Source organism: Fundulus heteroclitus, chromosome 4 (genome assembly GCF_011125445.2).
Source record: "Fundulus heteroclitus isolate FHET01 chromosome 4, MU-UCD_Fhet_4.1, whole genome shotgun sequence".
NCBI lineage: Eukaryota > Metazoa > Chordata > Actinopteri > Cyprinodontiformes > Fundulidae > Fundulus > Fundulus heteroclitus.
The window spans coordinates 39,737,279-39,749,861 of NC_046364.1; the positions used below are offsets into that span (position 1 = coordinate 39,737,279).

The window sequence follows — 12,583 nt, forward strand, 5'->3', positions numbered from 1 at the left end:
CGTTAAATGTATGTAAAGTGAAATCCTCTGCATTTTAAACACTGTTACACATATCATGCTTCACAGTGAACTGTGCAATTAAGACAACCACTTCTGTCATGTTCAGTCATCTATAAACAGGTCAGTAACAAAACGGATTTGTCAGACTTGAGTTTGAGTGTTTTTCTCAATGTAAATCATTCGAATCAAGACTTGTCCCACTTTGGCAATGAAAAATATGTTTAACATACAATGACAGGGGAAAAAAATAACTTCACGGACTAAACTGAAAACAACTGCATAGAGGTTCAAAGCTTTCAATCATTCATTTAAACTTGCCAAACTGTTTTTCTATGAATGATAATTAAATAACTCAGCAGTGCTGATTTCATGTAGAAATGAGTCCATAGTAAATTATAGTCCGGGTCGGGATGAAAACTTCCTGTCCTAAGGAGTTTGTTCTCATCTTTTAGGGGTTTGGAGAAATAAATTATTCAAAATGAGACAAACACCTCAGGCATTACAAGGAACTTTGACTTGGGTTTTCTCCACAACTCTACAGCAAAATTATTAAACATTTATCCCAGTTTTAGTATAAGTAACCCTTTAAACATAAACAGTAATCATTTTTCCATAAATATACATTTTCTGGGAGTTTAGCTTCTCCTTTTCTCTTCATTTCTATCTTTTTCGCCTGCATAGCCACCCCTGCTGGTTTGTTACCGTAATGCAGCATGTATGCGCGAAGCTAATCTCTACAACAGAGCGAACGTCAATCACCACGCCACGAGGGAGGCGCTGGGCCCTGGCGAATCCTGATGCCGGTACTCCAGGTGCACCTCAGAAAAAAAATAAATGAATAAGTAATAGGGCTCGGGATCCGCGTTGCATTGTGGGACGTGGCGGCCATATTGAAGGCAACGCAACGTTAAAATACCTCTGACATAACGTTGTTGAACGAAGAGACGTAGAAGTAGAGTTGAGAAAGAATAGATAGAAAAAATATGTTAAAATCCCGAAAAGGATCTGAAATTTACCGGGACACATTAAATAGAGAAACCAGGGACCGGTATGTTGACAAAATCAGCATTATTATGGAGCGCCGACGACCACTTGTTGCCACTGTTTTGCATATCGGACGTCTTCGGCTGCCTTGTTTGTGGTGTGAGCGCCTAGACTTCAGAACAGTTCCAAAGCTACAAGTCCTTGGAGTCTCATGTGCAGTTTATGAATGGATAGCTTCAGGAGCTACAGATCATAAAGCCAGCAAGCAGTGGGAACACAGTAACTCGTACAAAGGTAAGCTGCGCTCAGACGGGCTCTGGCACCTGCTAACCCTTAGTGCTAACAACCACTCACGTATGTAATGTACTTTTAACGAGCTGCTATGTGTTTCAAAGGTTTAGTTAGTAACGTTAACTGCCAGCCCTCCCTAAACCCTCCGGGTTTCTCACGTATTTGAGCCTTTTCCCGCTGCCGTTTTAGTATTTATGTGCATGTATGTGGTGTCGCGGCTGAAGGAAAGAAACTGTAGGCTATTAAATAAAACCGTGCATCTTTAACTTACCAGAATGAAAATGCAGGGAACACACTCTCATTGACATCGGGATACTGTGGAAAGTTATGATCGGTAGTCTTAAAGCCGCGATCCAAGCGAGCCGACAACTCCATTGCGCTTGCTGTCTCTCCCGTGGTTGCGCCTCCAGGCAGGAAAGCGGTGGAAAGTTAACCCATTTTCTATGTTTTTTCCCATGGCGATCATGTGTTGCGCTGTTACAGCCCACAACACAGCAACGGTTTACCATGGTTGAAATGAAGTTACGGTAAAATTAATCAAATTAAAACACGGCTGAGAGAGGGAGTACAGTATGCGGTAGTCATAGGCAGTAGTCTGAGTAGCGGGGGCGGAGCCGCGGAGGCTTTCAATATGGCGGCCACACAAAGTAATACGTCATGACGACCAAGCCCTATTAAGAGTAAATCGACGAATCCCTGCGCACATTATGTCTACGGTCGTAACGTCTTGGAGCTTACTTGGCCCCGCCCACGCACACATGACCCGGGTCACGTGACGGGAAACCTGTTACTACGCCCCACCCCCTTGCAGACCGTCAGGCTTCTCGGCTAAACGGAGGGAGGCTAGCAGTTAGCTTTAACTGTCAAGACGGCGAGATGGTGAGTTTAAAAGCAAGCGTGGGTCTACGCGGTTGAAATTGTTGTTTTAAATTAAAAATAAAAAACACACCCAGACCACAAGGGACACTGGAGTACACTTGACATTAGACATTTAAGTCTGACATGCAGAAGCTCCCAGGGCTGGGCTAATTAGCATCAGTATTAAGCCGTTTTCCTCACATGTTTTATTTTTCTAACGAATCTCTAGCTTTTTAAACGGTGCTGTCAACCATTTATGTGTAGTAGCTTTATTGCTATGGGTATAATTTGTGTGTGGGTGCAGTAGCTTATGAGTTTGGGCTAATGGTGCTCAGGTTAGCTCTCTGGAATGTGAAGTTGAAATGTCACATGCACTCTGGAAAAACTGCAGCAGCTCTTTAAGTTCTCTTCGGGGAATCAACATGGGTTGTCCTCCTTTTTCGATCACGAACAAACTTGTTTGTGTGGTGGGTTGTCAGTCGCTGCATTGTAAAGTTTTTGTGTTTTCCCCTCATTGATTCCTCCAGAGCAGCTGACCTAGTTGATGTTTGTCCTGACATCCTGATGACTGAGCTCATTCTTCCAGATCTTTAGCTTGTGCATGCTGCAGCATGTGTTAATGCAGCTGGTGATTATTGGGGTTGTTGTGGCAATATCAGAGGCTGCCATTGTCCTTAAGTAAATTTCCTTGGAAATTAGAAAGGTTCATGCTTACCCTGAATTTAAAGCAGAAATACAAGATGGATCATTATTTACTATTCCCACAGTAATATAGTGTGTAAACAAATTATCTTGCATTAAGCTGCAGACTGTGGCTTTACCTGCTCTGCAAAGATACGTGCCTTACAAATGCTGAAAATACTACCTACACTGTAAATTTTAGTAGCCAACAATTGTAATAAAAAAATTGATGCTCTGTCATTTTGACAACGTGTTAGCTGCTGCACATCTCATACGTTCTTTGGTGTGGTCTTTTATTTGTGTCAGTAACGTGCAGGGCATTTTCTCTTTTTTTCCCCAGAGTTTCCTGGGAGGATTGTTTGGGCCGGTATGCGAGATAGATGTGGTGCTGAATGATGCGGAGAACAGAAAAACCGCCGAGTTGAAGACAGAAGATGGAAAAGTGGAGAAACACTACCTATTCTATGATGGGGAGTCAGTGTCTGGAAAGGTAAACATGGTCCCTGTGAGCAAAATCTACACAAATTCCTATTTTGTATTTGTCTTATCATTTTGTACCTGTAAAATTATTAATTTGTATACATTTAATTAAACGTTGTTGTGTGTTTGTTTTTGTCGGGGTTAAGTATTTTTAGGAAGATTAATAAGTCATAAAAGTGCTGAATCAGTGGTTCAAATTCCTATTTGCAGTCATCAATCCTAAAAAACAGGGCTAATCATAACTTTTGATGAAACTAAAATAACTATACCTAGTATTAGAAATTGTTTTTTATTAGTTGTGCAACCTGGCTTCCTTGCTCTAGATTATAAATACAACATCAAAGGATACTTTGAATAGTTGTTGGTGATCAAAGGTACAAAATGATGAAGGAACAAAATGCAATGCAATGATCAAGAGTCAAAATATTCAATTGAAAAGAGATGGACAATGCAATGTAGCCCTCCGCTTAAACAACGTTATATTATGGTTGCAAGGTCAAAGGTGAGAGACGCCTACATAACATCGCCTGTTGATGATTAATTTTGTGTTAAAGATAGTTTGGCGTGTTCAATTTGTTTTATTTAAATTGCAAGAATTCACAACAAACTTCCTCTCAGGGCACTTGACAAGAAGTGGAGTAACAAAAATCTGACTTTCAACAGTTTTGTTTAGTCCGCTTTTGATCGGATGTATTGGCTAAAAAAAAAATCGCTGTTTAAGTCTTTTTAAGGTCTTAGATTTTTAAATGGGGCTTAAACATCTCTTTATTGATCCCTTTTGCAAGCAGGTATAAAAATAAAACAAAAATAAACTCTTGGCTAAATATAAAAGAGATAAGAACTGTATATAGTGTAGTGTTATTGTACAGTGGCTAAATAACCATGTATGTAGTTAACTTAAGTTATTGCCCAAGAAGATGAGTCTCCAGGTATGTATGTAAATAAATTGTTGCTTAGTTGTAAAGCCTGATGGCATGAAGGACCAATGAGGTATTAAGTCTGTTGGTCCTTCACACTTATGCTACAAATTAGACGTGCAAGAATTAGTTTGCCTTGCAGGCTGAACTGAGAGTCAGGGTTTACAACCACAACAAGCATGTTTTAGCTTTAAGAAGTTTCTTTAATTTTTATGGTCAGTGCTGTTGTTCTGTCACCCTCAATATTTTGTCCTTAACAGTGATTCTTTATGTTACTTTAGAAAATAAATAAATAGATGATTTAAGAAATGCCTTCTGTTGAATTACTGTGTTTTAAATTCATTGTGAACATTATGAAAGACAAGTGCACTATAAACAATGATGGCATACTAAAGAAATTTTTAATGATTCTCAATAACCAGTCAGCGACAGCGTGCAGCTTTAAGATACGCTGACTCAAATAATTTCCCCTCTGCAGGTGAATCTAAATGTAAAGCAGGGAGGGAAGCGTCTGGAGCATCAGGGCATCCGCATCGAATTCGTTGGCCAGATAGGTGAGCCTGTTGGGACTGATCCATAATCCACGCTGTGCCGTCGCTGAGTTACTGTCTTCTGGAGGAGTTGTAACATTCATGGGGACTTAATTCTTGGACTGTGTTGCTGTCTGGAAATTTATTTTTGTGTTAGGATGTATTTCTGTGGGTCGGTTTGGCTGTGTTTGTCCACATGACAACGTCTGGACAAAAAGTTTGATAGTCATGTGGTCGTCATGTGCAGTCCTGCTAAATTCCCCCTCCTCCAGCAAAAGAATAGTCATAGTAGACTGGACTGAAAGGTCATGAAATACTGGTATAATACTAATTTATTAGTTGTTGAGTATGTTGTCCCTGAACATCCCATTCTTTGTTTTCAATAAAACCAATATTTTCTAAATGTAGGTGGAAAGGGTTGATTATCACTATAGGGTGCTTTTAGTTGTATTGGCTCATGATGCACATGTTTACTATGTCTAATTTGTGTTTTTATTGAATGGCATGTGTTTATCAGACAGCTGAATGACTCACAAATAGATCTATATCAACAGATTTACAGTAATTCAATTGATAGGTTTGCAGGAGGAGGCTGTTACTACAGAGTTGGAATATTTTTTCACATCATTCATGCTATTTTTCTTCTTCTTCATCCACACAATGTGTGATCAGTCTGCACAAATGATATTATTTAATGTAAGGTGTAAATATGTACCAAACGTTGGGAAGCTTTATAAAAAGCCATATTTGTGTGGGAGTGACTGCAGAGACACTGTTGGTGACGCTTAGAGGCGATTCTGTCTGAACAGATTCAGCCTTTCCTACAGTGGAGAATCAAAAATAATGTAGTAAAACCACTCTGTCCCTTATCCCGTGGAAGCACCATTCCTCCTTTCTCCTCTGTTATAGAGCTGTTCTCTGATAAGAGCAACACCCATGAGTTTGTGGACTTGGTGAAAGAGCTGGCTTTGCCCGGAGAACTAGCCCAGAACAGAAGCTACGACTTTGAGTTCATGCAGGTGGAAAAGCCCTACGAGTCCTACACCGGAGCAAACGTCAGGCTAAGGTACGGCAGTAACAGCTGGACTGAATGTGATAGTCGCTATTGTTGTGCATATTTTATATTCCTGAAAGGAAAATGTAAAAACTACCTAGACCAATGTGTGGACAATTAGCATTTTGAGGACATTTTCCAAGGTCCACACAGTGCAAATTGGGCTAAAGCTTAGGTTTAGGGTTAAGGTTTGATTAGAGTTTAGGGTTAGATTAGTATCTGTGACCTTAGATTTTGGGTCAGGTTCAGGGTTAGGTCATAGAAAGCAATAGAAAATGAATGGAAGTCAATGGAAGGTCCACATAGTGATGTAAATACCGACATGCGAGTGTGTGTGGTTAAGAAATAATGGCCCAGAGGAGCAGTAAATATTGATATGAATTATACTGGGCTCTATTCTGCTGAAAGTACAGCAGTGTGGGATTTTTCTTTTTTCCTCGTGGCACACTGAGCGGGTGAATTAGTTACTGGAACTGAATTACAGTGCTGATAATGCGGTTTCTGAGCGGCAAAGATACTTTACATCGTTAAAGATCCAACAGACTGTTGGATCTTTTTTTTTGTGATAGAAGTCTAACTCTATATCACCAATCCCTAATTATAAAGCAATAATACATCTATGTATCATGTAAACCATAGTATAAGATTTAGCAATCGGACATGGACAAAGAAATTTAATAAACTATGAACAGAGGGTTAAATCAATAAAAAACCCTGGATATACTTCCTAATTTGTTAAATAGGAATGCCGTACCTCTTTCTGGCTTCAGGTTCTAAAATGTAATTCTATCTTGCTTTGTAGAGATTTAGGACCCCAAGGTTTAACTGTATGTCGTGTTTTTTCTCCCAGATATTTTCTCCGGGTGACAATAGTTCGCCGTCTGTCTGATTTAGTGAAGGAATATGAGTTAATTGTTCACCAGCTGGCCACTTATCCAGACGTAAACAACTCCATCAAGATGGAGGTCGGCATTGAAGACTGTCTTCACATCGAGTTTGAATACAATAAATCCAAGTAAGATAAATATCAGTTCAACTCTCTAAACAAAGTGCCTTGGATTTGCTGTTAGTTTGAGGACGTTTCTTTGTTTTGTCTTCCAGATACCACCTGAAGGACGTGATCGTTGGGAAGATTTATTTCCTCCTGGTCAGGATCAAGATCCAACACATGGAGCTGCAGCTCATCAAGAAGGAGATAACAGGCATTGGTATGAATTAGGGCTGAACAATTAATCGCATTTTCAATATAATCACGATTTAAAAAAACACAATTTCCAAATCGCAGGTCTGCAATTTTTGGCTATTTAACAATTAGTGAATCAGACGCGTTTAAAGTGGGTTTGCCTCCACATGGAAGGGAAGACAGTTGCAGCAGTGAGATAATCTAATTTTATTACTTGTTTTAGAGTTTATATAATCATACATAGCATTAAGTTCTAGTCAATCAGTTTAATACATAGACTTGTTTGTTGGTTGCACTTTATGTTCAACAAGGATTGATGTCCAAATCAATTAAAAGCTGTTCTCTTGAACAATATTCTGATTTATAAAAACATTAAAAGTTCTTGTTTTTAAATAGTCCTTGTTTACAAACATCTTTATCTAGAGGCCATTTTTGTTGCTTGTGGTTAATGCAGAGAAAAGTCAAAATTGCAATTTTGGTTGAAATATATCGTAGGCAGAACGCAATCATTTCTGCTCCGAGTTTAGATGCTGTGGGTCTTTTAGCAACTAATCTGCACAGCGAGGAAACAAAATGATTTGTTGTTTTGTATATGTTTAAAAAGACATGATAAATTAAACTGGGGGGAAAAAAATCACATTAAATTGCAATATTAAGATAAAAAAATCGCAATTAGATTATTTTCCAAAATCGTTCAGCCCTAGTATGAATCCAAATCAGCTGCATGTAAAAAAATAAAATAAAGCAAAACTCAAGAGTTAAGTTCGCTTCTGCTTTATAATCTTTGAGTTTTGTATTGGTGCAGTTGACCTGCCTTTTATGTGAAATAAAGGAGTGCCAAAAGCTTTAACCTCCTGTTTTTGTTGTTGTTTTTGGCCCTTTTAGGTCCCAGTACTACCACAGAGACAGAAACGGTTGCAAAATATGAGATCATGGACGGCGCTCCAGTTAAAGGAGAATCGATTCCAATCAGACTTTTCCTTGCAGGTAAATCCTCATTTGTTCTTAAGCATGTGGCGATCCGGACTGCGACGATGCAACCAAAAAATCCCCATCCCTATATTGTTTCTTAGACATTTAACATACTGTAGGTGTTAGTTAGTTTATCCCTACTTCTGCTTTTCCACAGGATATGACTTGACACCCACCATGAGGGATGTTAATAAGAAGTTCTCCGTCCGCTACTTTCTCAATCTGGTGCTGGTGGACGATGAGGACAGGAGATACTTCAAACAACAGGTAACCCACATATAAACAAAGAACTCCTCAGACATGATCTTCAATTATGCAACAGTCTTTGAGACTCATTTATTATAGAAACGACATCTGGGTGCTTAGGACCTTCTCTGCTCAGGACCAAACGTTGGCGTTGGTGTCGATGCATTTTCAGTTTGTCGTTACTGTTTTTTACCACGTTATGGTCTGCAACATTTTCATTTAATAACTCAGAAAACACTGGTTTCTGTGTAAAGCAGCTGATTAGAATCAGAGAAATTAGAAAGTTCATGGGCAGGACCTTCTACAAACTGCAACACTGTTATGTTTGGGATTCTTTCTTTTCAACTGTGTTCAGGCCTGTTGCTCACCATAGTGATATTCATTACAATGTCCAAAATCGAGAAATATGTCAAAGAGAAAAGCGTGAAAGAAAAGTGAGCAGAAGGCAGCTGAGAACAGAGTCGCAATAGACGGCTGTAAGAGATACATCCCACACTGCATGTCTCTGTAAAAAAAATAATCTGTTATCCGTTTGCAGCTATAGAGAGTGAAAGGCTTCAGTTTATGGCACACAAATCCTATCCAGTTATGGCAATGCCCTCCTGTTTTAGAGGTTGTGAGTCGAAAGGTTGTTTCTGTCAGAAAAGTGCTTTAAAATCACCTAAATACACTTTGAGAATCAGATGAAAGGCTGATTGGAGTTTTCTGTTTTAATACATTCAAAGGTTTAGATAACGTATGCCCTATAAAGATAACTCACTTTTAAGAATGACTGAGATGTTTCCTTTCTATGGTGACACATTTTGCATGAGAATGAAACTCTATACTTAGTGGATTTTAGCCTCAGAAGTTATCAGCAGTGTGTCTCTAAGTTCAAAATTATTTAAACTGTAAATGTTTAGAAGGTGTCAACCATGAATATAGATCGAACATCTACCACAGCAGATGTACAAATTCCTTACAGTCTATTGGCTTTAACTATTAACATGTCTGGACTTACAATCTGTTATTTCTTGGATTGGAAGCACAGGTGTGCCCCCATTTCTCACTGCAGCGGCACCTTGAGTTCATGGACGTTTAGTTGAGCTTTCTTTTGACTTTTCAGCCGCACTTATTTAACCTGACCCTAGCCAGATTGATATTGTTCCGCTTAGCTCCGCCTAGCTTCACTCACATCCATCTGGGACCTCTCCCATAGAGAGTGATTTCTCCAACCAATCTTATTGTCCAGCCAATCAGGACGCAGGGCTGGAGTTTCAGAGATGTGACGTAGTGGAGAAGCGACCGTGACGTGAGACTGTTTTGATTCAGACAACAATGGCGGCTCGCATCGAGGAAGCAAGTGTTAACATTGATGCTGCTATTTCTTCCGTGTTGTCCAATCTACATAATATTGTTTCATTAAAAGAACATCAGAGAACGGCTCTGAAGGCTTTTGTTGGTGGAAACTATGTTTTCGCCCTTCTCCCGACCGGATTTGGCAAGTTTTGTTTTCCGGGGCGCGCCTAAGGTGGAGCGGTTAGCGGTTAGCGGTTAGCGCAAACCATGTTAGGAGGCCTTTAGTTTTTTTCTTTTTTCCTGCGTCGCTCTCACAGCGTCACGGGTTAGCTTCGGTGTGAGTGGTTGAAATAGCACGTCGATAAAGATGACAGACAAGTGACTTATCCAATCATATGCAAGGATTTTTGATAAGGCCCAGCCTTCAATAAAGGCAATTCCTAGAGGTCCCAGATGGATGTGAGTGGAGCTAGGCGGATCGAAATACATTTGCCTATGGTCAGGTTAGCACTTATTGACTTATTCGATTTTAAGTACAATTCTTTAAAGCCATTTACCAGTCTGGTTGGGAAACTGTCCACCATTTATTCTAGCCTCTACTTGTGTGTCTAGGAGATTGTTTTGTGGAGAAAAGCTCCAGAGAAGCTGAGGAAAAGAAACTTCCACCAGCGCTACGAGTCGCCCGAGCCCAGGAGCCAGCCTGTCTCCGCGGAGCAGCCGGAGATGTGAGGGGCCACGCCTAGAAAAACTGAGAACACACGCAAGCGCATCACAGCTCCTCCCTTCGGAACAGCCAGGGGGTGTGAGGGCTGACCCCGCTCTCTCCATGGACCGAGAAATGTCTGTAAACACAAATACACATAAGTTATCCTTCCGACATCCCCTAGCCCCCCAGAAAACCCTGCTCACCACTTCACAGCTTCGGACGTGAGCTGCCACCATTTCCACTCTCCGCCAGAGCTGAAACACACAAACAGATGCGCACAAAAAAAAAAAAAAAGCAACAATACAAGTCTGCTGAATATCGACGGTAAACGGTAAAGTGAAAATCAGCCCAGTTAGAAAACACAATGAGATGACCAAGTAAATTCCAGCTCCCTGGATTATGAACACACCCAAGCACGCATCCACGAAGCCATACAGCCTCAGTCTGCTGAACCTGCAACCTAACCAGGAAGTAAAAGGAAGAGGCTGCTCAGACCTGCAGACTCCCTTCACGATCAACAGCTTCTCTTGGCTTTTGTCTGATTCTGGACTTTCTTTCACACGTTTCCCCACACCTTACACAAAAGCAAGGCCGTCCAGAGTCCGCATGAGCTGCTCTGGACACGAAAGGCTTCAAAGACCGGAAGAGGCGGCGCCGCGAGGGGACGCTGCTCTGTATTTATGTACACTACCTGACTGTGAGCTGCTGTTCGCTGAGCTGGAGAGTCGAGGATTTCACAGTTAACCTGTTTTATTACTACAAACATGTTGCAGCGGTTCACCGACTTACACGCAAGCGTTCTGCTTTTAATTGGGGAGTCAAGTGCAATAAGTGTCCACAACAACATAAGCCCCCACCCCCCACGCTGTACTCCTGACTTGAAAGAAAACCATTTCACCTTTGTGTCTGTGTTTGCCACACACAATATATACACAATATGTGAAACCTTTTGTAGTATGATTTATCTTAGGGGGATTTAATTAGGTCAGATAGGTTGGTTTTCTTTCTGTCTGAGGAACAAATTTGAAAAAGCACTTCACATAACCGATGAATAAACATTTCACTCTCTTAAGATAAACACATCAAATGTCTATTGTTATAACAGGAAGTTTGTAACGTTAAATGCATTTAAAGTGAAAGTCTGGGCACGGCGTGCTTGGTCCTCGCCGGTGCCATTTCTGACTGAAATACTGTATATTTGCTATGGTGGCATCGGTTTGCTCATATTGTAGAGATAAAAGGCGTTTTCAGAGGGTCAGTGCAGAATTTCTAATAACTTTGACTTCATTATAGTGAAGGTCTGTTGTGTTCACCTTTTTTTTTTTATTTCCTGCCAGCTGACCAGTCCCTCAGTGTAAAACACTTCTCATTTAGTTTCAGCAGCTCAAAGATAGACGTGGCAGTAGTGCAGCCGCTCTCGCCTGATAAACATCTTCCCGTTGTTGCTGTGTAGCTGCTAGCCTGAACGATCAGCCTGTATATTTAACTGATATTGTTAGTCTTCAGGGGTAAAGCTTTTTGAGCCCACCGGTTCGATATAATCAGAATAATAATGTAATAAACGGTTTATGGCTTCTATTTTAACCACGGGAAGGGATGTACTTTCCATATACTGTAAATGCAACAAGGCTCCACTGTGATGCTCAGACCTGCGGTTTAGGTCTCGCTTTAATGACACTGTTACCGGTCCCATGTGATGGTTGCCTCCAGCTCTGATCTGTGGACAGTTTGCACTTTGCTCTTCAGTGCTGTACTCGGTGTTGAAGGGGCATGTTTCCTGAAAGTTATCATCGCTCAAGGAACAACTTCACCTCAGATTTTCTGAGTCTTTTTTTTCTTTTCATTACACACTTTAATTCAATCTTTGGTTATTTATTTTTCCATCTTTCACATTTTGACAATGGCTGCATTATTGGGGGGTGGGGGGGCATATTAACAATGAATCTACAGACAAATCTACAGTTCAGGTTTTCTCTGTCCTTTTATTCTAGTTTGAACCTGTAATCTGTGTGTAATTTATTTAAAAAAAAAAAGTTTTGTTTTTTTGATGAGTGTTTTGGTAGGATTTGTTGGGTTTTCTTTGTGGTCAGAAGTTGTGGGGAAAAAACACTTCGAAGCCAACGGTTTCTTTGTCTTCTGCATGTTTGTCCGCTCATGTCATGGTGTGACTGTGTGTATGAGATAATGTGTATATATTCTATACACCCAACCCAAATATATAGCTAAAATGAATCATGAATAAAGCAGATTTATACTAAACTTAGTTTCAAAAACACAGTTTTTGTCTCTTTTTGTACTCTCTGTAGAGATTACTGAATTCACCTAATTTTAATGTACAACTTTTTTCATTCTTCTGGTTTTTCCCTTTTCCTCAGTGCCACTGTCTCTAAACTATACAACATC

At 40.3% G+C, this 12,583-nt stretch overlaps 1 protein-coding gene across 1 annotated transcript; it reads left to right on the forward strand.

The window, feature by feature from the left end:
* The first annotated feature begins 2,017 nt into the window (after positions 1-2,017).
* On the forward strand, positions 2,018-12,453 carry vps26a (VPS26, retromer complex component A). The gene is made up of 9 exons (XM_012881003.3): positions 2,018-2,154; positions 3,155-3,304; positions 4,690-4,765; positions 5,651-5,807; positions 6,646-6,810; positions 6,897-7,003; positions 7,864-7,965; positions 8,108-8,217; positions 10,087-12,453. The coding sequence occupies exons 1-9, from the start codon at positions 2,152-2,154 to the stop codon at positions 10,201-10,203; spliced, it is 987 nt and encodes a 328-aa protein (XP_012736457.1). The 5' UTR covers positions 2,018-2,151; the 3' UTR covers positions 10,204-12,453.
* The last annotated feature ends 130 nt before the right edge of the window (positions 12,454-12,583 follow it).

Coding starts and splice junctions, on each gene's coding strand:
- vps26a (XM_012881003.3), top strand. Junction 5,808..6,645: donor GGAGCAAACGTCAGGCTAAG/GTACGGCAGTAA, acceptor TTTTTCTCCCAG/ATATTTTCTCCGGGTGACAA. Junction 7,966..8,107: donor AATCAGACTTTTCCTTGCAG/GTAAATCCTCAT, acceptor GCTTTTCCACAG/GATATGACTTGACACCCACC.